The 26,075-nt window shown below is 42.3% G+C and overlaps 1 protein-coding gene across 10 annotated transcripts in view; it reads left to right on the forward strand.

Moving 5' to 3' along the window:
* LOC104688381 (spermatid perinuclear RNA binding protein) overlaps positions 1-26,075 on the forward strand; it is a 60,015-nt gene that overhangs the window by 24,378 nt on the left and 9,562 nt on the right. For 2 of the 10 annotated variants that reach the window (XM_039561633.1, XM_019284830.2), the window contains exons 3-17: positions 1,043-1,260; positions 1,984-2,149; positions 3,849-3,993; positions 9,281-9,375; positions 9,791-9,886; positions 10,605-10,716; positions 11,290-11,387; positions 11,816-11,927; positions 12,615-12,707; positions 13,576-13,775; positions 15,759-15,920; positions 16,699-16,833; positions 17,363-17,503; positions 18,068-18,191; positions 20,067-20,248. In XM_039561633.1, coding sequence (XP_039417567.1) covers positions 1,043-1,260; positions 1,984-2,149; positions 3,849-3,993; positions 9,281-9,375; positions 9,791-9,886; positions 10,605-10,716; positions 11,290-11,387; positions 11,816-11,927; positions 12,615-12,707; positions 13,576-13,775; positions 15,759-15,920; positions 16,699-16,833; positions 17,363-17,503; positions 18,068-18,191; positions 20,067-20,248 — 2,079 coding nt within the window. Of the gene's footprint in view, positions 1-1,042; positions 1,261-1,983; positions 2,150-3,848; positions 3,994-9,280; positions 9,376-9,790; positions 9,887-10,604; positions 10,717-11,289; positions 11,388-11,815; positions 11,928-12,614; positions 12,708-13,575; positions 13,776-15,758; positions 15,921-16,698; positions 16,834-17,362; positions 17,504-18,067; positions 18,192-20,066; positions 22,424-22,641; positions 23,088-25,238; positions 25,506-26,075 lie in introns of those variants that run through there. The other 8 variants (XM_039561639.1, XM_039561640.1, XM_039561634.1 and 5 more) reach the window with 7 other exon arrangements.

Raw genomic sequence — 26,075 nt, forward strand, 5'->3', positions numbered from 1 at the left:
ATTCATTTGAATGTTTTTAAAAAAGAAATTTCAGTCTCTTACTATTTATCTTTATTCTCATCTTCATTCATGCCTTTGTAAATCCCTGTGCAGTTGCTGAGCCTCTCACAGTTCTGTACTGCCTGTGACTTCATCTGCAGCAGCAGCAAACCCATGAGGGATTGGCTCTTTGACTGCCTGTTCAAGGTGTGCTGCTGTTGTCCCTGACATAACCAGAGGAGAGGTGGCTGCACTCAGCACTTAGAGAATATGCAAAGTTGCATTTAGAGAGTATCAATGCCTTTTGCAAAATAGGAATCATCTCTCCTTGCCCGCCCTCCTTTCCACATGCTATGCCCAGTCTGCTCCCCCCCGGGATGCTCATGTTGTGAATTTCCCTGCCTTGGCACAAGGTTACCTTTTGGGATCAGGACCCTAGCTCTTCCCTTTGCTCCAAGCTATCCAACTGCTGTAGGCTGCCACAAGCCAACAAAGATCTCTGAAATTCAGGAATGCCTTAATCCCTGCAGGTATCCCAGGGTAGGGCAGCCCCTCTTCCTTTCAGTGCTGTTGCTCACAGCTTGGATCCCCATGAGGTCGCTCAGCAAGATAAGCTCTGAATGATTTCTCACTGACTTGGAAGGGTTAATGTAAATAACCAAGCAAGTGAAAGGAGGAGGGAAGTCAGAGACACTTAATGAATCTGGAAATGAAACTCAGGGGTTTTGTGTTCTCCTGCTTCAGCACTCTAAGTTATACTCCAGCCAGGCAGACCGTGCCCTCTTCCCCAAGGGAATCTTGGTGGGGCAGGACAGGGAGAAGTAAGAAAAACTATGAAAATATGTTTACTAGCTTAATGCTGATTTTTTGCACTGGTGTTTGTTTTCTTTTTTGTTTTAAAAATTTATTTAAATAATTACTTCTGCATGATTATAAGCAACGGTTGTCCTAAAACACATTATTACCTCTGCCAGGGAGGATTCCCATTCAGGCAATGTCCTATGTCCTATCAATTATCCAATAACTTTGTTCTCTTTTCTTCCTGTTTCCCACTCCACAACAGAGATCGATCCGATCTTTTGCTAATGATGACCGCCACGTAATGGTGAAACATTCAACCATTTATCCATCTCCAGAGGAGCTTGAAGCTGTCCAGAACATGGTCTCAACAGTAGAATGTGCCCTTAAGCATGTCTCTGACTGGATGGATGAAAAGAACAAGTCTGCAAAGTGTGAGGGTGATGTGGAAGCCAAGGAGGAAGCCGCAGAAGGCACTGCCAAGTGAGTGAAGCCTCAGCTCACAACGTGTCCCTGTGCTGCTCTCAATGGCTCCTTTCCTCCAAATAAGAGTTAATAAGAGTTATAAGTGTTACTTGGGTCTGCTGCAGATGAATGTTCATAGAAGGAGGGGGATATATCTGGACTTTCTGAGGTGGGAGCATGGGGGAGGAGTGCAGGGAATGGCAATAAGCCCAGCTGCTCTCCATTTCTTTGTTTATTTTACTGTGATGTTGTGAAGTTGCATTTAGCAGACAAACCTTTCAGCAGTTTTAAGCAAATGCAATTCCCCAGAACACACCAGTGCAAATGGACAGCCGTGTGCTTGGGGGCTCCTGCAGTCTGATACGCAAAAGGAAGTTTTTATAATCCAGCAAACCAACTTTCCTCAGCCTCCATTACTTTCCATTATTGTCATGGTTTAGCCCCAGCTGGCAACTCAGCCCCACATAGATGCTGATTTTTTATAAAAAAATAATCCAAGTGTGCAGTAAATGCTTTGGAGGCAACTGGACGAGACAAGACCTGGTGCTGGCCTGTCAAAGAAGCATTTATTGCTTTTAAACCATCTTAGTCTACAAAACTGGTTTTTGTCACAGTGTTTTTCTTAGCACTCAAAAATTAAGTGTTCCTATGTTGCTTTGAAAATTCTTTACTGTGGCTCCCCTAAACTGTAGCTGGAGAGTAAAATCCCTTTTTAATTACCCTAAATTGTTTCACTTCCAGGGATCAAGGTGGTCGGACGTTATGTGGCGTTATGAGAATTGGCTTGGTTGCAAAGGGCTTGCTGATCAAAGACGATATGGATCTGGAGCTGGTTCTCATGTGCAAAGAAAAACCCACAAAGACCTTGTTATGTATTGTTAAAGACAATCTCCCAGCTCAAATTCAGGTGAGTTAATTTGGAGCAGTCCTCCCACAATGGCTGATAGCACTGCAAGAGCTATTTGGGGAAAGGCTGGAATTTGTTCCACCAAGAAAGACAAGTGATACAAAGGAATATACTCTGAATCTAGGACGGCATCTGGGGCGTGTGACATGTTTAATGTGGTGACATCAAGTTCTTACTCACAAAATGTAACCTCTTAATGCTGTTTTTGCCTACTCCTGTTTGTGCTGTCAGTTCCCTTGGGGGGCAGCTGACCTGTGTGTAACGAAGCCAGTGTGGGTTTGGGCGCTCTGGTCCAACCAACATGAGCTGAACTGCAGAAATCTTCCCTGCTCAAGTGTGTGACTCAGTCCCTGTTGTTGTGCCCTGCCTGAACCAGCTGCTTTGCTTGGGCTGTTCCCACATACACCCCTCTGTGCTGCCGAGGCGGGAATGTGTCATTTTAGGTGGTCATTCATTTTGGCTCATGTTAATCATGAGCTCACATTATTTTTATTTATGGCTACTTAATTCTGATGGTGGCACCCAGCGGGCAGCAGTTGCAGCTTGTTTAGGGATACCATCTCTGTGACAGAGGTGAGGCTGAGGAATCACTCCAGCTTCCAGACTCACCAACAGTGGTGCCAAGGAACTGCCCTCAAATATTCCACTGCAAGTGCCCCTCTCCAAACCACAACCAAACTCAGTCTTGCTTTTCTCCTGATCTGCTTTTCTCCCTGTGTTTTACCACTCTTGACAGCTGTTTGTTCTCACCATTCATTTTCTCACACAAAGGGCTTGTTTTAATGAGCTACTGTTGTTCCTAGAGATGTGGCCCTATCCATAGCTAAAAATGCAAAGGATCTTTTGAGTAGTAAAGAGTAAATTTTACTTGTTTGAAAATTATAGGGATGTACTGAGTATTAAAGAATAAATTTTGTAGTGAGGCATGAAATGAGGGTTGAAAGTGAGGAGAAGAGTTAATATGTGCTTCAAAAAAAGATAAAATGAGAGACTAGATATAATTAAAATATGTGAAGACTGAATAAATTCAAGGGACAGGGAGGTAAGATCCTGTGGGGAAGGACTGTAAAGATCAGGGAAGAGGACTCTGACTCATGAGATACTCCAACTGTTGCGAGCACGGAAGACAAGAAGAGGCCCTGCAGAAGGATCAGATGCTGGAGGCAAAGGAGGGTTTAGGCCCATTAGGGGACAAAAGGAGCAGGTGAGGTACAGAGACTCAAGAGCTTCTGCTTTGCTGCTTTGAAGGCTCATGGAGAGCAGATGCTCAGCCATTTTCATCCCAACAATAAAGGAGCCACAGAGCAGATTGCATCACGGAAGGGGTCAGAATAGACATCTTAACCACCGATCTGCTGAACCAGACTCCACACAGAAGGGATGGCTGGAGGACTCTGAGCCATCTGTGGCTGTCCTTGTGCTTCTGGAGGCTGAGAGAGGTCCCAAAGGGCTGCTGAAAGACCTGCAGAGGGATCACTGCAGAGAACTCTGATACAATTCAGTTAACAGATCGAACTGTCAGGCAGTTGTAGCACTGGCTACAAAAGGAATGTTTTAAATTGCTTTTAATGAGGGAGGCAAGGCCGCCTTTGTTATTGCAATGCCCTGTTAGCCTTCTCATTAGCTGAGGCACATATACAGATTCTTCACTTTTTCAGTCAATTGGGAGAGTCTTGAAATCTTTCTTGGTGACTTTCAGAAACTTACAGAAGAGAAGTATCTGGTGGAGGAGCATGTAAATGAGGCAGCTATTGTTATTCATAACACAAAGGAGCCCAAGCTCACTTTGAAGGTGATACTCACATCCCCTCTCATCCGAGATGAAGCAGAGAAGAAAGAAGGAGGTACACAGAGCGTTTTAACTTGGTTTTAAGACTGTTCTAGCTAAATGTCCTGACTGTGCAGCACAGGGTTAATTGGAAAGTAGGCTTTTAATTGTGCATCATGTACTGACTAGACTGGCTATTGCCACCATGGTTACATATTTGTGCCTTAAAAAGACAACAGTCACTTAAATTTCATGTAAATATGCGAGTTTTCCTTTGCAAGCATTATTCCTACAGTGTTAACTTTGACATACAATTAGATCTTAGTTCTCCTTTCTTTCAGACTTGTTATTTAATTCTTGAGCACCTGGCGCTGCACAGTCTTGTTTGCAAATTAAGTCAGTCAAGTGGGATTGGTTCATAGTTTCTTGAAACACTCATAAAAATGTTTCTCTTTTTGTAAAAGCCCTCTCCCTCAAAGCTTGCCAGTGTGTCATCCTGGCCCTCAGTTTTTATTGATTGATGATGTGTATGTTTCTGGCTTTAAGAATTTCCTAACTGGGATACAATTGAAGTTACGGTGCTGCGATACAGCACTTTTGCTTCTGAATTGAACGTTGTACCTCATGTCCTTAGAGCAAAATAGTTCTAGAAAACTGTCACTTAGTCCTTTCTGTTCCTTCTCCCTCACCGCGGTGTCCAACACAGTTCTGTGCCCGTGCTGCAGGAATGGTGATTATAGTACCAGTGAGGCTGGAAACAAACTGAGAGCAATAGAGAAGAGCAAATGTAGCCATACTTTGTTGTATTTTTAAAATCCTGACAGTAATTTCTGCTTCTGCTTCCCAAACCTATCCCTAGAAACTTTGCCACTGGATGATGTCAGACCTTTGACCAACTGGCCACTCTCTGTCATGACAACTGAGGCAGCTGGGCCCGTGTGGGCTAGGGAACTCCCTGTCGCTCTCTCCCCATTTCTAGACTTGCCACAAGTCCTTTGCTTCCTCCCTCTCCCACATGGAATACCGATGGGATGAGAAATGTTGGTCAGTTTCTCCTCATTTTGTTGGAGGCGATGGCAGGAAGGATCCCTTTCCAAGTGACATGTAACACTTTGGCAGCAGTCGAATGCAGAAAAATCTTACAGAACAGATGAATGGCAAAGATCCCCTAATTGCACTGGCTGTTTATTCCCAAATTAGCAACAATGCTGTTTCCAAGACCATTAAAAATAAACTGCATATTCCTTTAGTTGTTCAGCTTCCCACAAGATGCTGAGACCAGCCCTGGAGCTGCTGCAGCTCATCCATGTTCATGAGAGAGCACAAAGTGCAGGACAAATTCCAATGGTGAAGATTTGTGAGACTCCCACAAGGGGATACAGTTTTACACAAAGGCTTCTGCCCTTGTGCAAGTATTTTCTTGCGAAAATTGATGCTGTTATGCCAGCAAAGTCCAGGAATTTCTGAATTCATCTCAGACTAAAGGAGGATTGGAATTGTTATGCTTTTTCATGCTTAAAATGTAGGTGGTCTATTTTTTTTTTCAGTATCTTAAAATATTTTCAAAGGTCTCTACTATATTTTTAAAATTTAAAATTATTTTACCACCTCTCCTGAAGTGGTTATACACTGTCATTCTGTGCAGCTGCTCAGGACAGGGAATAGGGTCATGGATCTCATTTTAAAGTCCAGGTTCCTTGGCATTGATTCATCACAAAGAACAGAGACATTTATCATACTCCTTTTCAAGGTATATGGAGCATTATGCAGATGTCACTAAGTAAATTGGAAGCAGAGGGATACATTTTTTTGTAATCTTTCCAACCATACTTGGATTAGAATCACTTAGATTCAGACCAAAAATGTTTCATGTCTAGTGTCAAGGGAACATAATTGGAGAAACTGGTGAAAACACCTTGATCTCCAAAGCACTGCCGTATTTTTTCAGTACCACTAAACAATGTCGACCAAATGTAGATACACTTCCTATGCAGTTTTAAAAACCTGACAGTTGACTCCATGCATTCTTTTGACTGAAGGAGCTCAAAGTGCTGCTGAACTTGCCTTTCATCTTCCATGTAAGATAGGCCTGGGCTGCCTGAGCCTGTGGAAAACTGACCAAGGTTTCTGTGGTGGGATTAGCACTAATCTGTTCTCTAACAACCCAGGTCAGGCCAACGGCCCTCGTTACCAGTGCTCCCATTGTTCTGTAGGAATGCTGTGTGTGCCTTCATGCCCTGATGTCAGAATGTATCGAAAAACATTCCTGGATTTCTCTTCAGTCCCCACCTCTTTGGAAAAGTGTTCATGTTTAAGACGTGGTGTTTGTCCTATTTGTTTTTGCTGCTCTTCAGCAAAAATAAATAGTGGCCCGGTGTGTGTGTGCATTTTGGTGTTTCTCACAAACAGCTACCCATAAAGCTCTGCTTTCCCATGTTGAGAAGTCAAGCACCTTAATTGCCTGCATTTTGCAACAGTTTCAATTTTAAACTTTTTAAGAAACTGAATTTTTAGTCACAGCATCAAATATGAATTAGGCTTTCCAGACCAGAACCTTGTATCCTGAAAACCAGTTGTTACTGAGCATACAGTAACACCACATTATGTAACTACAAACAAGCTGGTTCACCAAAGTGGGGCCAAAGTCCCGTTGCTCCTGGAGCAAGACATGGTCAGTGGTGCTCCCAAGGGGCCAAGTGCCTCTGAAGGGGCAGCAAGCCCCAGACTGCCCTCCCCTCTCCGGAGAAGACAAGGCCCCTCTTACAGCTCAAATGAATGGAGTTGGCAGCTCCTGTGTGAAGAGAATGTGTACAGCAGTGGGGAGAGAATTCCTGAGGGATTGGTTCTGCGTTGCATAGTGTGAGCTAACGTCAGGGCTTTAGAATTTACTCTTTACTAAACTCCTTGGATCACTGCCCTTGTTAAAACTACAAGGAAAAAAGGAAAGCTTTGCAATCCCATTTGAAAATTTTGATTTGGTCTCACTTTCCTGACTGGCAGAGCATGAAGAAACATGCCATTCTCCTGAAGGGGTCCGAAGGGAGCCCGTTGCAAGCCGCTCGCCCTCTTCACTGCCTGTTCTCTTCATCTTTCTGTTTAATAGAATCTTGCACCCAAAAGTTGGCAGACTGCAACATCAGGACACTGGGGCTGAACGAGCAATTGGCAAAATTCTCCAAGATATTTGTAAATTAGACCTTGGAAAATGGCCTTAATCCTGTAAGAAAAAGTACGATTCTAAATCAAAACAAATCTTAGGAGGTTTTTGGTTCACCTGAATGACAGGTGACATGTATTCTGTTTGGTTTGTAGTTTAAAGGAAAAATTAATTTACTTTGTCAATGACTGCAACACTCTTTAGCAAAGCCTCATACAACACTGAGCCCCAGTTCACTGCAAAAACTTAATGATTTTGCAGTCAGTCACCTTTGCCATTTTCTAACGTTTTAAAATAAGATTCTGATCATTCATTGACAGTACTTGTTTGATACAATACTTGAGCTTTAAGCAGATGTTTATATTGTCTGCAGTGAAGTCTTGTCAGAGAACTACCCAGATGGATGTTGAGTAATCCTGTGCCACAAATATCACTCCTGAAAACAACGAAACTGCAAAGGAAATTTAGAAGCAAATCTTGTGTTCCAAAGTGACCTTTTGTGCTCAAAGAAAGCCAGAGCTTTGCGACTTTGCAGCTTTCATTTGGAAAACAGACAAGAGGAGTGATTAATCCCAATCCTGGAATGCTGTTGATGAGGGCAATAACAAACAATGCAAATATCTGCTGTGAAGTTCACAGGGGTTAGAAAATAAGCTTATAGCACTTGAGTCAGCAGCTGTCAACTGCAACCATCACCCATCAGACAAGATACTGGTTCTGTTCAGTTTTACACTTGTGGGTTTTTTTGGCTTTGGGCTCTTTTATTCATCGTAACATTAAGTGCTTTTACCAGAGTAACCTTCCCAGGAAATGGCTTAGGAGAGGCAGCCTTAACATTAAAGATGCAATTGCTTATGCAGCCAATCCCATTCAAAGTAACCCACAAAAATGTATTTGGAGATGGCACTAACAAACTGATGGAACTTTTTTCTCCTAACTTGTCCTGGTTTAAAGACATTTTAAATGTCATGCTGGATTTTGCTCATCTAGCAGAGTCTTCGATTTGGAATGGATTTAGTATTTCATTCAGCTCTGCAGAGGTCTCTAAAGACCTGGAGAATTAACTATTTTGAATAATGAAAAGAGTATATTTCCAAATTACTTATTTTTAAGTCAAGAGTAATTATGTATTCATAGGAAAATTACATATTCAAGGTTTTAGTTGAGCCATGGATTCATTTGGTTATTCCAGTTGTTCTCAACATCACCTAAAACTAGTATCTTTGTAATGTGATTCCACAGAAGTGTAGAATCTGTCATTTATAAAGAGTTTCCAAAGAATCTGGATGTTACAAACTCCTTTGGATTAAAATAAAATAAATACAGACGAAAGGACTGATAGAAAATTCCCCTTAATTGGATTTGACTGCTGAAAGCAGTTTGTTACAAGCTGGTTGATAAAAAGAGAAAGGGATGGAAGGCAAAAAAATGTAAACCTGGACAGAACATATCAGTGTCTTGTCTCTCAAATCCATCTTTGAATTTCCTCTGTTGGTTTCAGTTGCTGTTGGGAAGATTTTTACAAGAGGGCACTTCCTCTCGAATACATTAATGACCTGGAAGTTACCAAACCCACTCTTTCATATGCTTTGATTATATGAAAGACTAATCAAACCAAAACATTGTACTAGCATTTCCTGTATATTTCTTTCATTGAATTATACTGGCTAGTACTGTTCATGCAATAATACTTCAAATATATTCAATGTTTTTCTTTGGAATGCTCAACAATTGCATGGATGTAATTTCACTTTCTACCTACTACATTTTTTTTATTACCCCCTGAGATTATCTTCCTCTTGTCCAAAGAAGCTTTGAAATTCTGTGCCACCTTTGTGGAATAAAAGTCATGAAGAAGAAGAGGAAAAAAAGCCCAATACATCCCAACAGAAAAAAAAAAAAAAGAGAAGTGCTATAGAGCTATTTTCTGCCCTGCAATGTGTTCTACATTTTTAATAAGATCCCAGGTTGTCTGTAGCAGTGGCCATCTTTATTATTACTATTATTTTACAAGGAGTGAATGCCTTTGCTTCTGTTGCACACGTGCACATTTACTACCTTTAATGGCTTGTTTAAATTAAATAACACCGTGCACTTAAATTCTGGGAGTCTTATTATCTCATTGAGATGCTGCCGCTCTTTTTGTATTGTGACAGAAACCCCTTGGTCAAATTGTATCTGTCTCTTTTTATCCCATTTTTACCAGTAGATAATGTTGCGATGAAAGATCCTCCGGACTTATTGGACAGGCAGAAATGCCTGGAGGCCTTGGCGTCTCTGCGGCACGCCAAATGGTTTCAGGTTGGCTCTTTGTTCTTACCTTGTTGTTATTGTAGCCTTGCGAGGTTTAATTTGAGACAGTTTTAATTTTAATGCCTCTTTAATTTCTGACTAGTCCCTCCTAGAGCAAAGGTCTAGAATTCCAAACCCAGTGCTGTACTGTGCAAGCGCAAACATGACAGGGAGACAGTCAGCTGGTCCAGAGTTGTCATGAGGCTACAAAAGCAATCTTGACATTTCACTGCCTTTTTTATGTGTCTCTCTAAATTCAAGTGTACTTTTATATAAGTGTTTTTATTTTGCATGAAGCTGATTAAGTATTAAGTAATAATAATTTTTAAAAAAATCTATCCCAGGACTCTGTGCATTTAAAAAGAAAAGCAAAATTGAAGACCAGGCTTTTGCAGGTGTATTGGAATCATTTTGTTTGTTTTAGGCCAGGGCAAATGGACTAAAATCATGTGTAATTGTCCTTCGTATTCTGCGGGATTTGTGCAACAGAGTCCCCACATGGGCACCACTGAAAGGCTGGGTAAGTACAGAAAGAGCTGAAGGCCACAAGGTCATGTGTCAGATCTCCTGAGAATTGTAGCAGTGTCTGGACTGGAGAAAGCAGAGTCTTGTATGAGACTCCTCCTTCTACCCCCGTCCCTTTGCTCCCCATTAACTGCTCCCCGTGTAGGGGAGAGAAGGCAAGTAGTCAAGTCTGTGACACACTGATCCCATGGGAAGGGACACGCTGCTGTGGGCCTCTCGCATCCCGGAGGTTTGGCAATAGACTCCCACTTGTTACCTTCCATCCCTCTTGTTTAGTTTTCCAAAACTACTCTGGGCCCATGACAATGCCACCCCTGCCAGTGGTTGTTCCCCTTTCCTGGGGTAGGTTTGCTCTGCATGCCCGGAGAGGAACACTCTGTAGGGCAGCAGAGGTGGTGTTTTTCTAGCGTGGAAATGAAAACCCTCTGAGAGAACATTCACCTTACTTTATTTTAGAGACCTCTCCTTTTTGACTTTTTGGGCAGACGGTGGAGAGCAGTTGGTCTGCTCCAAAGGCAACTCAGAGCAGGGGACAAAGACGTGCCCTGCACGAGGATGTGGCCTCCTCTGGGGCAGGTCTCTGTCCCTTAGACCTGTAGTGGATTACAAACGAAGTGACCTGATGTGACTGACTGTCCCCTCTGTCCCCCCATATTTAACTGAAGTCACAGTTACCCTTGTGTCTATACTAATCGTAATTTAATGTCTTCTAGCCACTCGAGCTTATATGTGAAAAATCTATAGGTACTTGTAATAGACCTTTGGGCGCTGGGGAAGCGTTGCGACGAGTGATGGAGTGTTTGGCATCTGGAATTCTGCTTCCTGGTAAGGGGCCAGATGAACTCCAGGAACACAAAGAGATGGTCAGCCCACCTTAACATTTAGCTGTTGCTGTAGGATTACATGAGAAATGCCTGCTGTGAACCCTGAACCTGCCGTGGAGTGAAATTAATGGTTTCTTCTGTAAAATTAAAATTAAAAAAAAATATCTTGCATAGTGGTCACTGTGTGAATGATACTGCCACTGCAGGAGAAGTTAATGGGGAATGTTAGAGTTGTTATAAATTAACCCCTACCTCATTAAGGGGTTGCAAGTAAATACACTTAGTGATTATCTGGTTTCTACAGATTCCTTGAAATCTACATACCTGTCCAAATTATATGCTGTTTTCTTCTAAACCTACTGCTTTCAGTTCATGTTATCACCTGTGTGCAGTGTTTACCCTGGTTAAGTTCTGTGGCCACTGCAAGGGTCAGTTTGCTTTGTGTGAGGCCTGACTCCCTGCTGGAGAAGGGGTGCTGCTCACTCTGCAGCAGCTGGGCTCAGCTGCTCTGTCAGTCCCTGTTTGCACACTGCTGCTCGTTCCCCTCAGTAATCCCCATTCCTCTCCCTGCCAGGGGGCCCAGGGCTGCACGACCCCTGCGAGCGCGAGCCCACGGACGCTTTGTCTTACATGACAGTTCAGCAAAAAGAAGCCATTACACACAGTGCTCAGGTAGGGAACTCTGTGTGTGCTGCAACAGTGAGGAATTCAGCTCATTAGCACCGTTTATTCTCTACCAGGATGGCAGTCCTGACAGTTCTTGTGGTGTGCTATCCTGGAAAGGTTAAACCAGAGTCCAGGAGTGCAAGAGTTAAACGTGTGTGGAATCTTATCCTTGCAGAGGCAGTGGGATGTCTGTGCACCCACCTCTGCTCCCAGCACAGAGCCTCTGGGTGGGCTCCATGTCAGTGTGCCCTGCACTCTGTGTTACAGAAATTCATGACTTTTATGCTTTTAGACATTAGCATTCTCCAAAGACCAGCTGTAAAAGCTGTCTTCCTGTCTATCAAAACCACAGAAGTAGTTTTGTGTCTAAAGACTTATCAAAAAACTTGGACAACTGAAGTGAAATCCTGCTGTGTTTCTACTGTGCCTTTCAGCACGCGCTCAGATTATCAGCCTTTGGGCAGATCTATAAAGTTTTGGAAATGGATCCCCTCCCATCAAATAAGTCATTTCAGAAATATTCCTGGTCAGTAACTGACAAAGAAGGTAGGTATTATTTGTTCCAAAAGTCACTAATTGGGCAGTAAACTAGGAGTTAATTTAGAATTGGTGAACTTCTGAATTATGTGCTAAGTAGAACCTTTTCTTTGTTATATGTGGGGTGATTTTTTAAAAAAATATTTCATCATGAGGAAAAAATCTGGAAGTTCTGTTCTCTAGAAATACCAAGAGAGGAGAGGTAGAACAACCACAATATAGCCAATTATTTTCTTTAACCACAAAGTCCTTTGGCATCTGAAGAGCGAAATGCTCTTACGCTGGAAGGAGAGACTGTAGATTTGCCAAAAAACATATAGTGAGTGTCCACAATAAGAATTACTCTAAAATTCTTCCTAGAAAACAATATATATCTACTGAAAAAAAAATTCCATGTGCATTTTTTTGTAAAAACAACACTGTTGAAGGTCTTGCTTAGACTAACTGTGGAAAACAGCACTGCAGGTTTGCAGTCTTATCCCACAGCTGGTATTGAACACAGAGGTCCTGCCTGGTCTGGTAGAGTGAGCAGTAAACCAGTATTGGCTTTCATGAAGCAATAAGAAAGCTGTGACTGATGGAGGAGTTCTTTTCACTATAAACAAGCAAGGAACAGTGTGGGGCTAATCAGACTCCTGCTGTGGGATTGTGTTTTTCTAGTGGCATATCTGTATTACAAGGAACTTTACACCCTAGGTACAGGCTCGTCTGCTCTGAAGAGACCGTTTGAAGACAGTGTTGGGGATGATAAAGATCCAAATAAAAAGATGAAGCGTAATCTGAGGAAAAGTAAGTGCAGCACTTCTCCATTCTGTTTTCAAAGATCTATTGTACAGGGGGAGCTGGTTTAAAAGTTTCTCTGTGTTGGTGTGGGTAGAGCATGTGAAAAAGTCTTTGGAACAAAATTGTTGTCTCTATCACCTTGCATTTGGAATGTCAAACACCTCTCTTACTGTGCATCCCCTGACATGCTTTACTAACTAAATGATTTGCATTTTTATATGGGATTACCCATCAAGTTACACCAGAATTGAAGGTGCCTAAGCAGCTGACATATTTTGTTGGTAACATCCCTGTATTGTGGGGTCTTTTTAAAGTACTGCAGTGACTTCGCTGAGTGAAGATTGAACTCTCTTCACTCTTCCCCTTCCTGAGTTAAGTGTTGGTCTCTCAAGACCTCCCACAATGAGAATAAAATGTGTAATCTGCAAAGTGTTAATGTTGCACATATGCACAGACTAGAAGTCTCTTGGCATTGCTGGGATCCAGTCATTCTGGAGTCCAGTCATTCTGGAGTCCAGTCATTCTGGGGGCTATTTCCACTGTGCTACTTGCATGCCGGTTCTGGATCTGGTTCCCCATTAGCTATAAAACTTATTACTCCCTTTAGAGCAGCCAGGAGGAATACAGCTAGCTGCAACAGAATAGTGTTAATATAAAACCGGGTCATTATAGTTGTTACCCCAAATTAGAATGGCTTATTAAAGACTTAACAGCATTATGGCTCTCCTCACCCTCTTGAGAGGTGAGGGGTGGTTTTGCTCCTTGATACAGACAGAAGGCACTGAAATGCAAACTGTTTCATTTTTCTGTTCATCTTGTTTTGTTCATTTTCCTTCCCCCTCCTTCCCCCACCCCTTCTACTATCTTGTATTAGTACTAGATAGTAAAGCAATAGATCTCATGAATGCTCTGATGAGGCTGAACCAAATCAGGCCAGGGCTTCAGTATAAGCTGCTGTCACAGTCTGGTCCAGTCCATGCCCCAGTCTTCACAATGTCTGTAGATGTTGATGGTACGACTTATGAAGCTTCAGGACCTTCTAAGAAAACAGCCAAGCTCCATGTGGCAGTGAAGGTAAGGCAGCCTGAAGTAATCTGCTAACCCAAGATCTCGGGATGGAGTATGAAATGTGGTTAGAACTAATAATATGCAAGCTCAACATTTTTTTTTTAATTCATTAAGCTGAGCTACTTGCAGTGTGTTCTAAATGCAGCTGGGCATGGTTCAAAGAGCATCACTGGTTTTGTGCTGGTGGGGGAGAAGAACTGCCCAGGGCTCTGCAGGTCAGCTCATGTTGCAGTGGACTGAAGGTGGTGGTCAAATCCTGGATGGGAGGGGTTGAGCCGTGTTCTGTTCTACTCCTTCCTCCTGTTGGTTTGGAAATGGCATGTTGGTGGCTCCTTCTTTCTCCCCCTCCTTCTCTGTGTCCATTCCTGGCTTGTGTGCTCCTGGAAATACGGACTTCTGTCCTCAATGTCTGAAGAGTACCTCTGTGTACTGAGTAAACCATGTAAATGATTTATCCAGTCAAATTTCCAGTAGGACACTGGTATCATTCAGAGACTGGTCAAGGTGCTATTGCTTCCTGTAGGTGCTCTACATGACAGCAGGACAGACTGGAATGCTCAACGTGAGCATCCACCAGATGTGTTGCCTGGGGACATGGCTTAGTGGTGGGCATGGCAGGGCTCGGTTAATGGACAGTTGGACTCAATGATCTTAAAGGTCTTTCCCAACTTAAATGAGTCTATGAAAGAACATCTCTTAATAGAACTGCTCTTCTGATAGGAGCAGACCCATCTGTCATTCTGTGCCTCATTTTGGTTTTGAACAAGAATTTCTTTTTTAGAATCTTCATCTGGCAACTTTCTGCTTTCCTTTGATTTCAGTTTTGAAAATCCCATTGTCCTATGTGCTTTCAAGTTCAAAGTGCCCAGAAGTATCTGAGGGCATGTATTATTCCTCCAGGAAAAGTAGCTAGTTCTCTGCATGTGTGTCCTTCCAGACCTTCTGCCTCATTCTTTTATTCTGCCTTCCTCCCTGCAGTTTAGAAAACAACAAAAAAAAAGCCCAAAAAACCCACTTGCCCTCAAAAACTGTGACTGCTCTGCCCTTGAACCTCTCTGCGTCAGCCAGATCTGTGCTGGTGCCGACCCAGCTCTGTTTTCTCTAAATTTACACATCAAAACATCCGTGATTCAAGCCAAAAGGAAATGGATGCTGTGGTCGAGACTTGCTTTTTTTCCTTTATTTCCTTTCTCAGCAGATCCAGACCGTGCTTTCCCAGTCTTATAAGAGGGAATAATGTGATGATTTCACTTTCTAATCTGACCTCTTTAAAATGCAGAAGCCCTGAAAATGCAACCAGATGTGTCCCAACTGCATGGGAGCTGAGCCGGGGGTTACCCAGGCAGTTCTCAGCTCGGGGTTGGAACACAGTCATTTTTGCAGACTTTGTTCGTGGCCCTAAATTTTCAGCAGAGCTTCAGGTTCCTTTCAGTTTCCTTTGCCCTATGCATGGTAGCTCTGTGCAGCAGGGTTAGGAAGCTGGTTAAAGGGAGAGGCTGGCCTTGCTCATGGAGATGTTTTTGAAGTAACTGAGCTCCAGAAGTACCATCTTGTACAAGGCTTTAATTCTCACAAGACTGTTTGTCATGTTTGCCCCACAGTCCATCTCTTGATCTGGCCACAGACACAGAGAAGGGGGAAATCATGCATGAAACTATTTCCTTGTAAGGCCATTAAACAGTGTCTTTAATTTCTTATTTTACAAGGAATTTTTGAGATGATGAATGATGCTCATGAGTATCTTTGAGACTAAAATTCAGCTCTGTGTTGATTCCACTTTTGGAAACCCGAAATTATTTTCCCCATTGATATTGTATTCCCCACTAGCAACCATTGAAATGGTATCTCCATTTCAAGTAGGAGAAAACTAATATTCTAAGCAATCTGCCTTTTTTAAGTGTATGGTGGACTGTTGTGTTATGATCAGCCTTATATTTGTTCCTGTTCTGCTGCCTCTGTCACAGTTCATTTCATGGGGCTTTGTTGTAGGTTTTACAAGCGATGGGGTATCCAACGGGTTTTGATGCAGATGTGGAGTGTGTAAGTTCTGATGAAAAATCAGATACTGAAGGTAAAAATGAAACAACGTCTTCAATCTCAAGCAATAATAATACTGGAAATTCCACAGCCGACACCTCCGCTACCCTAGAGGTGAGGATTGCATTGAAAGTACAAGTGACGGAGAGGTTTGGGGTTTCACTTATCATTGGGGGTTTTTTTTCTGTTCTACTTGTCAAGATGGTAAAACAAATTTCTTCAACTGGGAGACTATTTCCAGACAGTGTGTAATCACGGATAACTCAAGCCACATGTGTTTAGTCCACTGAGAAATTTCCAGGGAAAGGGAAATGGATTATTTTCAATGGAACTGCCCTGTTTTTATCCATAGCTGAGAAAATTCTATTGCAGGTGATCTGGTGTGCTGAGATCTCAGCTCTACCTTGCTTTCCAAACAGCTACAGATATTTCTACTGAAACACGTGACTCAGGACGTGAGGATTTCTTCAGTCTGAGCTCGGTAGTGCCAGGACATAATTAGATGGAGCAGCAGAGATGTGTGCAGGGCTGGGAAGGCCAGTCTTTTGGTGTGAAAGCCTTCATTTTCAAGGAACTTGACACCATGGCCCCACCTTCAGCTTTGGATTCTCTCAGGGTTGCAATTCCAAGTGCAGCTGGCATCATGTTTAGTTTGTGCACACACTAGACCAAGCCATGAGGACAGTAGCCCTCACCAACAGAAATAAACAGGTGTGACTTCTGTGACACCATTGTTTGTCCTCCTGCCCTTATTTAGAGACTTCCCCTTTGTGCCAGCACTGCAGGTTATGCTGCAGCCAGGGCAGTGTTACCTGGGATACAGATCTGCAGAGGTTTGTCTGCCTTTTGAAAAGAGAAAGGCTCTCAAGTAACATCCTGCATGTCTCTCCAGGTAAGAACTCAGGGTCCCATACTCACAGCAAGTGGCAAAAACCCAGTGATGGAGCTGAATGAAAAGAGAAGAGGTCTGAAGTATGAGCTCATTTCCGAGACAGGGGGAAGCCACGACAAGCGCTTCGTCATGGAGGTGAGTGGAGCACAGGTGCAACTGGTGAGGGATTACTAATGGTGCAGCAGAGTCGCTGCTGCAGCTCACATTTTTTCTATTTTGCTTTTTGCAATGCACACCTGTGGTGGTGATTTCTCAGGTTTTTATGTATCTCATTGCTGCTGTGATGATTCAGCTGGGGAAAGGAATAGCCTTTCTACTTTAGGAAAATACAGTGAGAATTAAAACTGGATTCTGACAGCTCCAAACTTCATGACAAGGAAGACTCCAGGGTATGGGCTAAATTCAGTATCCAACAGATATGCTGGTCATCTTTGAGTTGCACTTGTAGTTTCCAGAGTCCCAGTATCTGTGACACATTGGTTCCCAGATCACCGTGGTATCCTTTAGCAGTTTCAAATCCAGAATCAATAGAAATTTGTCACACAAAACACTGAGGATGTTTTTCCCTACTGAAGTTCTTTATGGGTGGCACATCAGCTGAGTGGGTGCAGCATGGTGTTCCCATGGATCAATACTAGGCATAAACTCGTGTCTTCATTTTCAGGTAGAAGTAGATGGGCAGAAGTTCAGAGGTGCAGGCCCAAACAAGAAAGTAGCAAAAGCAAGTGCTGCATTAGCAGCACTTGAAAAACTGTTTTCTGGGCCTAATGCAGCAAATAACAAGAAAAAGAAGATTCTTCCTCAGGTAAGAATTGTCACTTGCTTTTTGGACCGTTATCCAAGCTCTGGGTTGGTTTTTGATACAGAAGGCAGCATTCTAGTAAAGTGAGGTTAACACAGGCCAGTGTTGTCATGAGATGGTTGTTTGGGGGTGAAATCCTGCCCTGGTGCAGTTATGTTGGTTCAGGAGGGTAAGGGAGATGCAAAACCAGTGCTGTAAGTTGAGGAGAGGAAGGTTGTAAGGAAGTGGGAAAGAGAGCAGGGAGGAGCAGCAGACAGAGGGTCAGAAGCCAGTGGTGGTCAGTCATGCCCAAATCCGAGGTAAATAAGGCACAGTCTGAGGGAAGGGACTGCCAGGGCTGAGCACAGGGAACGTGCTGGGCTCTGCAGGCAGTGACAGGGCCAGGGACCCGCTGTGTCCCTGTCACTCACATCCTCTGGCACAGCACTCTCCAGTCTGTGCTCAGCCAGCCTGGCACATCAGGCATGTTTACAGAGCCCTCTCAAAGGGGGTGATTTAATGCAGGTGGCCTTGTATTCCAGCAGCACTTTCACTCTCTGAACTGCTATTTTTTGTCGCTCTGGGCAGACTAAAGGGGTTGTCAATACAGCTGTTTCTGCAGCAGTCCAGGCTGTTCGAGGCAGAGGACGGGGTGCTTTAACACGAGGGGCATTTGTTGGGGCAGCTGCTGCTACTGGATACATAACACCAGGTAAGGCACCACGCTTGTAGTTGATAGTTTTGGTTTTGTCTGCTGGGGTGTTCTTTTTCGTGCGTGTTACTCACCTGTGCAAGTGATTTCTTTAACCATCTGAGATGAAGCAGAAGGCTTCATGGGGGTTTAAATAAATCAAAGAGCTGGAAAGCTGGCAGAGTGTATTCTTTATGAGTGTACAGCTTAAAGCTCTGTGTGCACAGAGCACACAGTTATGGGCATAATGGCTTTCCTGGCTTTATTATTTTATGATTTGTCTTCATAGTTCACTGCCATGGCACAATTCCCAAAACTCTCTTCCTACCTAAGAACCTTCTGGATCATGAGCTGTTCAGCATTAGGAATGCCTTTCCCAAAAATCCTTTGTGAACATGAAGTCAGCAGGCTCAAGAGTCCCTGAGCTCCCAAAAACCTTCTACATTAATTCCACCTGGCAGCATCTATTAGTAGCTTCTGTGGTGGCCAGAAATAAAAGAATTTCTTTTCATACTCTGGCTGATGGGAAGTCATCATCCCCACTGCATTGTTCTGATTAGCAGAAACAGCTTTTGAAGTCCAAAGGCTTCTGGTTCGCATTTCACATTTTCACAAGAAAATGTTAATGAAATGGTCACTTTTTCCATCCTCTTACTTTTCAAAATGCACTTTCTTTGTGACTCTACAGCATGTCTGAGGTGGGTGACATGAGAAAGGAATCCAGACATAGTTTTCACTTGCTAGAACAACCAGAGATTTGTAAGAATGAGATGCTGAAGATGCCTTAGTCAAAGTAAATCCAGTAGTAGCTTCCAAAAAATAACACTTCTAGTCCTCATGCTCCAGTTTTTAGATTACAGCATGAGCTCTAGTTACACCCTCCAGCAGCTCACACGTGCTAATAGCAAAGCCCTGTTGTTTGGGAGCCTTCCTGCCTGGCACCGTTGGCGGCATGTCATCTTCATTGTTCCTGTATGGTCATGTCATTTTAAATATTAAAACCCAGTAATTCATTTTTAATAGCTGTTAACATTGTTTTTGGAACTGTCTGTCTGCCTGAGGAGTCATTTAAGAGACACTTTAACCTGCCAGGGGCATGCTTCTTGCCAGTGTGGAATTATTCCAGAAATAAGTTTGATTTCCCAGTTGCTGTAGTTAAGCTTTTATTTGCTTTGGCGTTCATAGATTATTTCTCTCCATCCCCTATTCTTCTCAGAAATCTCTTGCTTTTTGGAGTGACACCAGTAGTCTCACCAGGAAAAAAACCCTGTAAAGCCTCCATGAACTACTGACATGTAGAAACCGATGCTGCTGTTACCTGTGTTGCTTTTTCTCTCACTTCAGAGTCACACTCTGCTCTCTGGGGAAAAATGATCTGTTTATGTGGAGGTGTTCACATGTCTTCTGTGGAACTTTGTCTGTTAGAAATAGCAGAGATAGCAGAATTCACAGGAGCTTTACTGAGGGGGATGTGGCATCTGCCACAGGCATCCAGCATTCCCCTCTTTTTAAAGGAAATTTAGGAAAATGACTGTTCTCTGCATAGATTGCACTTGTGTTTTAAGAAGAACATAAGCAAATATGGGATGTCTGTGTCATGCCAACTCCATGCTCTGACAGTGCAGACTTGAGGGATTTGGTGGAAAATGCTGAGGAAATGAAATAGGGAATTTTAACTCTTTGATGCTGAGGCTTGAGGAAGTCCCTGGTAGCTTGTTCTTCAGGCCACCGCATAGGAACACTGTAGTGTTTTCAGCAATATTTGTATTTATTGGTGTGAGTTTGTTTTTGCTGTGCTCTTGCTTCAGGCACGGGGTCCGTGCCCATGTGCAGGTGTGCAAACACTGACAGGCAGTGCAGGGAATGACCCCTCTCCCTCCTCTGTTTCCCCTGCAGGCTATGGAGCACCATATGGATACAGCACAGCGGCACCAGCCTACGGTACGTACAGCCCTGTAATTAACACGGTAGAAATTATGCAGAAACTGTTGTGGCAGTCCAAATGTGACAGTCCAAGGAGAAATTCAAAGAGATTTAAGCTCTTAAACCATGACAACAACACCACTTTTATGCCATAACCTTGTGGTTCTTTTTTGGTTGGAGTAGCTTTTTGCCTCTGCTTTGCCTGGTCTGTGGAAGGACTGCTTGTTCTAATTGCCTGTTCCCTTCATACTGGAACCCAGTCAAAGTAGTTCCTTTACTTTTTACAGCCAGTCTGTGCTCCATTCAAAGACTACCGAAGGGCCTATTTCAGCACCTCTGACCCAGATTTAGCTAAATGGCATTACAGTAACATTGGTGAAATGTTTGTCCCCAAGTGTAAGTGACTTGTGGACAAAGCTCCCTTAATGCTGTCAAATCTTTGAAGTCTATGGGCAAATACCCCCACCCCCACAGGCTAAAACACCACTGCTTGGGACTCCAGGATGGGTTTTGGGTAGTTAGTACTGGTAGCAATCAGTCTGTGAGGCAGCCAGGACACAGTCATTTGCCACAATGCTTTTCACTATGAAACATGTTATATTAGGCTGGCAAAGCACTGGTTTCGTGGAGATTGTAAAATGAGCTGATAACCAGAGAGCTGTGATGGAAGGGTTTTTCTTAACTCAGCTTCTCCCTCCCGACTGGCTTGTTTTACACTGGACTAACAATGCATTCCTCTAACCGGCCCTTTTGGTTACTTTGAATGAGGTTTATGTGGCAATGGGAGCAGGGCAGTTTGGAGTCAGTGATATGTCCTGGCACACACAACGTGAGCCCACCAGGATCAGTCCCACCAGCCTCTCCTGTGGCAGGGACTGGTCACAGTCTGCTGCTCAAATGACTGGCATGTTTCAAGGCCTTGAGTTTTTCATATGGGAAACTTTTGCTTTTTAGCATTTGTAGTAAGTCTTTCCTCCCAAATCTGTCTAACTTGGGCAATACCAACTCCCCTGATGTCATTATAAAAGTTAAAAATATTTTGAAATGTTGATTACATGATTTCTCTAGAGGTATGAGCTCTAACAGGGCAAAAATGCTGCTGCTTTATGGAAAATGTTTGCTTTGCCTGACTGGGACCAGCTGGTCCAGTTCTATACTGAAAGGAGAGGTAGAATGGGCCCACAGGCTGTGCTCAGTGTGGAATTCTGCCCTCAGAATTGGAGCAAACCTCTCCAGTTTTACACCTGCTGATCGGCCCCATGCTCTGACAGAAGGGCAGCTGGCAGCAGGGCTGTCCCATGGAGTGTTGTCCTTTGTGGTGCATGACACAAGGAACAGCAACATGTTTTCTCAGGGAAAAATGAAAGGAAATTTAGTTTGGGGTATGGATTTTTAAAAAAACCCCTTGGTTCTTTCCAAGCAACAGTCTCAGACTGTAACTAGGATTAGTGGTATTTGCATGTCTGTGTTTTTACAAGCAATGACATACTGTGATATGAAGAATCCTTTCCTTGCTGAAGGCAGGAATACAACTGTTACCAAGTTTCCTTAAAGCTTTTCTTGCTTTTTTCATTCATTCCTTCTGTTTCGTGCTTTTTTTTTTTTTTCCTCATTGTGCCTATTTTGGGAGCTGGATCTTAAGCACTTAGCTGTGTATATGTGACATATCACTGACTTCAAAGCATTGTGGAATTGGATGCCCCCATTTTTCACATAAAGAGTTTCTGTTCCTAATGTCTTATGATTGTGATGCAAAGTTCTGGGATAATGCTTTTTGGCTGTAAGGTAAACATGTCTCTTTGCCTTTGTAAGCTGTTGCATGTTGGGAAACTTCACTTTGATCATCTGGTGCTCTGGAATACCTGCTGTTGCTGCTTTGTGATTTCTAAATGGATACATAGGTTAAATACTAGAATTTAAATAGGCAAGATTAAAAAACCAAACAAACGTTTAATTGTGCAGAAGTTTGTGAGGCCACAAGAACTCTAAAATAATAATGCAATCAGGAAGATGTCAATCTTTCCAGATTTGCTCCTCCAGCACAGGAGAGGAAGTGCAGAATAAGGAAGCAGATGCAGAATTTACTGTAGGTGCTTGATTTTTGGCTGACCTACCTGGATGCTGATCAAAACTGCTGAACAGTTTCCCTGTGAGTTGTATTTTATGCACAGCAGTGCCTGTCTAGAATATCTGCAATTGCAACTGGCCTGTGAAATTACCTCAACGTAGAACAAGCTAGTAGAGATTAATTAACATAAAGATTATGAAATAGAGCTTCAAGTCCAAATACACACTCTGCTTTTGAGAATATCACTTCCTTTAATTTTACCAAACACCAGGACAAAAATAAAGCAGACTTTAAGCTATAACCATCTGTCTGGAATAGTGCAAAGTGGTGAAGCGTTACTGTTTATGGGACTATGCACCCTGACATCACATTGACTGACTGATCTGGAAAAGGTTAATGAGAACACTACTGTAAGCTCTTATCTGACTTTCTTGGATTGCTGAACTTATTTGGAGTCCTCTCCCTTTCTTCTCTCTGTAGGTTTACCCAAGAGAATGGTTCTGTTACCAGTTATGAAATTCCCAACTTACCCTGTTCCCCACTACTCATTCTTTTAGCAAATGGCAGAAGCTAATTCCTATTGATTGAACAACACAGTACAGTACAGAATGTTAGAAGAAAAAAAGCCTTTTTATCCTGTTTTCTTTGAACACATACTTGAGCAAAGTCATTTGTAAAGAAACATCTTTTTCCTACTTTTTGATTTTAACAAAATGCAAATTTAGTTCTCTAAAACTTGAAAAAAATGTTCTGTGAAATGTTACCTCATTTTCAAATAACTTATACCAGCCTTCTGTTATAGGGAAGAACTAGAAGCTTAAATCTTACGTTTTAAATGAAGTATCCGATTATGTAAAATTAAATTTGTGAAGGATGTATAGAATATAAAACACTGATCACAAATAAACTGTTTTGTTGTAACACAAGAGTACTGCCTGTTTCCTAATGCAGTCACACAGACTCAGTTAATGACCTGTATTTGCTGTAGGGTTATTAAATGCAGGGCATAGTTATTTAAAAAACAAAAATAAAAATTAAAAAAAACCCAAACCACACGATAGAAACTTTACAGTTAACATTTAACTTTGTAAATACTATGGTGTGTAATAAACTTAGTAAAATATGGGTTAAAATATTGTTTTATCTTATTTTTTATAGTTAAGCATCAGTACCTGAGTTTCCTTATAGATCAGCATATTGTAACTGTGATTTTAGACACAGTCTTAATTATCCAAGAAGACTTTTCACTCATACACAAAATGCTGAAAAACAAATGAAACAAAGGGAATTAGTCTGTCTCTGTATAAGGCTGCATTCTGTGAAACAAGTATTAAACAGAGGAAGTTCCCACAGAAGGATGCAATTCCAGGGATACACCTTCCACCCGTATTGCCCAGAGAAAGGACAACAATAATGTTACATCAGGTTCTTTAGAGCTCAAAAGCTACACATTTTCCTTTCTTTTCTGTTTTTACAAAAGAAAAAAGAGCAAAAAAAAGAAAAAAAAATCCACTTGTTCTTGTGGCCTTCTTCACTTTTAAGATTGTCTGCCCACCCTTGATTTTCCATCCACCATTTCTACAGAAAGCATTTTAGTTGTCAATTGTGTATTAAACCAAAGGTTCTCCTTTCCCCCCTTACATTTATAAGAATCTAAAGCAGCAACAAGGTCCCCATGAAAACTTGCTATTTAATTGTCCCAGTTCTTGTTGAGTGCTGCTGTGAAAAGTGACACACTTCAGCCATAGGCCAGTACTTTTTTAAGAGTTGGTGCTCAAACCCAGAGTCCTCTTTTTGATGACGAGTGTGTGCACCTGTCTGAAATTCCATGACAGGCCCCAGCTCCACGATTGGAGTCTCCATGGATTGTGGACTGCTGTGGGCTCTAATGAGGGATTCCAGTGGTCTTTATTAAGGTATCACCCCACAAATAAGCAGCATTGTTGGTTGCACTCTCTCCTCAGCCCTCACCCATTGCTTTTCCACAGGCTGGCTTTAGTTCCTGCTCTTCCAAAGATTTGCCTTTATCCCCTGTTCTCTAACAGACTCTGCTGCTGAGGCAAGGGGAGCTTTATCTGCGTTGAGGGTGTTTTAAGACTGGTGCTTAAAGCAACATAAAGTTCCTCCTCCCCACAGCCCCCTTAGAGGGAGAGAAATACTAGAAAAGCTGAATAAGGGGTGGCTTATAGAACAAGCTGCTTACCCTGGAATTAACTGCAGCTGTTATTCTTAAGCTAAGTGTTTGTGCTTAGGAATGTGTTTACATTTCCATGGTTCTCCTTCTGCCGTAGCTCTCGCTTCCGTTTGGTGTCGGTGGTACTTTAATAAAACGTAGATGATTGCCCAGGAGGGTGAGCCTGGTGTCACCCATGGAACACAGAGCAGGGGCCAGGGATGGAGCCAAATTGAGAGGTGCTCAGAAATCACTGATCTGTTTTGCTGGCCTATGGATGAAAGGAAGCCATCACGGAGCAGAAAAAGCATGGCTGATCAGAGCCCACTTTTGTTAATCAAATATTCATTAAAGGAATCTTTCTTCCGCACACATTTTTTTTCCCCCTCTTTTGGAGTTCCCCTGATTGGCAACTGTTTGTAGTTTTCTTTTTTTTTCCTGAATCCCCAGCTTTGTAAAATTCCAAACAAAATATTCTGTGAACCAATTGTATTCAATGAACATTTGTAAGCCAAAAACTTGTTCTTATTTCAAAGACAAGAAGGGCGCTATGCTCTTTTCCAACATGATGGCAGTCATTTCAGATGATTTATAGAAGTCATTTTTTATTTTTTGTCATTTGTTGGGAGTTACTAACCACATTGTAAACTTGCCCCCTTGCTGCATATTTTACATTTCTCTGCTTTACTGAAAATATGAATGAGCTGTCAGTTCTTTGTTTAGAAAGTGGTAACCTTGGAAGTGTTAGATGTTTCAATACCTTCAAAGAATTCAAAGTGCCCATTTTACAATGAAAATTCCACTTGCAGCTGAAAGAGCAGAGAAATTTAAATGAAGCTTTAGCTTCAGCCAGTCTCAGAAATTAACGTGAGGTTTTTGCTTCTCTGCTCTTCTCCCACTGTAGGTGGTTTTTTCATTGACAGTCCCTATTGCCAGCCTCTCAGCATCGCACCTTTTATTATTCACTTGGGCCCTCAAGATTTCTTCTCTGACTTCTAGAACCATCAGGTTGTGTGGCTCCAAATGGCATTTTGTACATGTCTTAAAAGCAAGAAAAACGTGCTCGTTTTGAGGTTTCTCAACTTCAGACATGGAACCTGAGCTTTTTTCCTTTTTTTTTTTTTTAAAGAGTTTTTCTCACTTCTTGAACTTTGCTCCATGTAATGAAAAGCAATACTTAGTCCAAGCCACAGTCCTCTCTTTGGGTACATAGCAATAGATGTGTATATACTCCTGGTTATTTCTTTACACTAGAAGGGGAAGGACTGGTGTGTTGAGGGGGGAAATCCAAACACCAAACCAAGGCACAACCCGGGTCGAGTGCTGCTTCAAGCAGTGAAATCTGCCTTTACTTTCACTATTGAAGTCCTTCAGAATTTTAATACTATGCTGTATTTGCATGTTTCCTATAAAAGTTGCTACAGAGCCGTGCAATGGTCACTCCCGAAGCAGCAGTGCTTTGTACCATTGTGCATGTCAGCAGACATGAAATGTAGCAAAATGGCAGAAGAAAAAAAATAGCATATTTTTTCCAAAATGTAACTGAATGATGTATTCTCTCTCTCTCTTCCCCACATCACTGATATGAGGCACAAAAATGTAGGCCTGAACTTGAAAATCAAGTGGATTGCTTTTGTGTCTCTTAAAATCATCACCAAATGATAAGAAAACACAGTATTTGGGAAATATCCAGCTCAAAATACTTTGCTGCTCTAAATTTACTGATTTTTTTCCCTCTTTA

The sequence above is a fragment of the Corvus cornix genome, chromosome 17 (genome assembly GCF_000738735.6).
Source record: "Corvus cornix cornix isolate S_Up_H32 chromosome 17, ASM73873v5, whole genome shotgun sequence".
Taxonomy (NCBI): Eukaryota; Metazoa; Chordata; class Aves; order Passeriformes; family Corvidae; genus Corvus; species Corvus cornix.